The sequence below is a fragment of the Opisthorchis viverrini genome, assembly GCF_000715545.1.
Source record: "Opisthorchis viverrini unplaced genomic scaffold opera_v5_218, whole genome shotgun sequence".
NCBI lineage: Eukaryota > Metazoa > Platyhelminthes > Trematoda > Opisthorchiida > Opisthorchiidae > Opisthorchis > Opisthorchis viverrini.
This window is the reverse complement of record NW_008751877.1, coordinates 667,659-668,843: the sequence shown is the minus strand read 5'-3', so window position 1 is coordinate 668,843 and position 1,185 is coordinate 667,659. Positions and strand designations below refer to the sequence as shown.

The 1,185-nt window shown below is 38.2% G+C and overlaps 1 protein-coding gene across 1 annotated transcript in view; it reads right to left on the bottom strand.

Annotated features, from left to right (window-relative positions):
• Positions 1–445: 445 nt before the first annotated feature.
• Positions 446–1,185, bottom strand: part of T265_08475 (hypothetical protein) — a gene marked incomplete at both ends in the record, with an annotated part of 25,140 nt that continues 24,400 nt past the window's right edge. Inside the window, one exon of the mRNA XM_009174287.1 lies at positions 446–824. Within this exon, the coding sequence (XP_009172551.1) occupies positions 653–824 (172 nt within the window). The remainder of the gene's footprint in view (positions 825–1,185) is intronic.

Below are 1,185 nucleotides of genomic sequence, written 5' to 3'. Positions count from 1 at the left end.
GATGAGACCTTCGAACCCCATTTTCCCATCCCACCGAACAAGCCAACGACCATAAATGTTGTGTTATGCAGTCTAACAATGTTTGGGTGATTGACTTGACCTAAAACGCGTAAGGGGAAAAACTTCACTGATCCTCGTTTGCGTTGCTCCAGGAGGCACATTCAAAGTTGGTTTTCATTGCGTGGAACTACAGGTTAAAGGCATGTAAAGCAGGAGTATTCGGTATTGGACCGGAGATTCGCTAATTTGTGTTGACACACTAAAGCGATGTGTTAATTATGTCCCGCGTTTAAAAAATCTACAGGTTTTGAATTGAGCACACAAGCGGAAACTTGTGGAAATATATGCTGTACCAGACACTATTTATGAGCAGATTTTTTGAGCTCATTGAAAGTTTCAAAATGGCATGAAAAGAAATTAGCCAAATTATCCCAATAAATGCTTAGGTTCATTTACAAAAAGTGCTGTATCAACTAATCATTTATATCATACAAATTAGTGAGGAAAACATTGACTGAGTAAATATGCGCTTCAATTTCCATATTGATATGAAGTGAAAAGTGAACTGACTGTATCAAAAGTGACCAAGTATGTGAACTGTTTTGAAGAAAAATGCGAAACTTTTCACCGGCTTTGTCGTTTGAATATTTTATTAATTGGAAGCTTTCAAAAACTGTTGCCTTTGTTGATCAAGCAGTTCTTCCAGATAAGCTGCGCGCTGATTTGCTTCTTCCAACTCAGCGTTGCGTGTTTTAAGTTCTGCTTCAAGTCGAGATTGTATAGCTGCCATTTTCTTGTCCTTCCTTGCGATAACTTCCTTAATCCTGGCGAATGGAGAGTACAAAATGGTACTTTCTCTCATCTAAGAGAAAGAACAACATATTGCGCGCGCATGTCTCCAGTGAAGATGCATACATTCAGAAGTAGCAACTAAAACTACTTGCAAAGGCATCCCAAGTAGTTGAAATTTTTCGTCAGGAATTATTGCATGCCAATTTTTTGTAACAATTTTGTCGTTGCCTCCACTAATCGCAAGCTCATCTCTATGACTATGCAACAAATGAAACTATCTGTGACATAGTTCTTATTATATTACCGAATCGGGAGATAAACTTTAACCATCCTGAGTGGTGTTAACTAACAAGTGACTCTTTTGTCAATTGATTCTGCTCAGTTTAGCCCCAA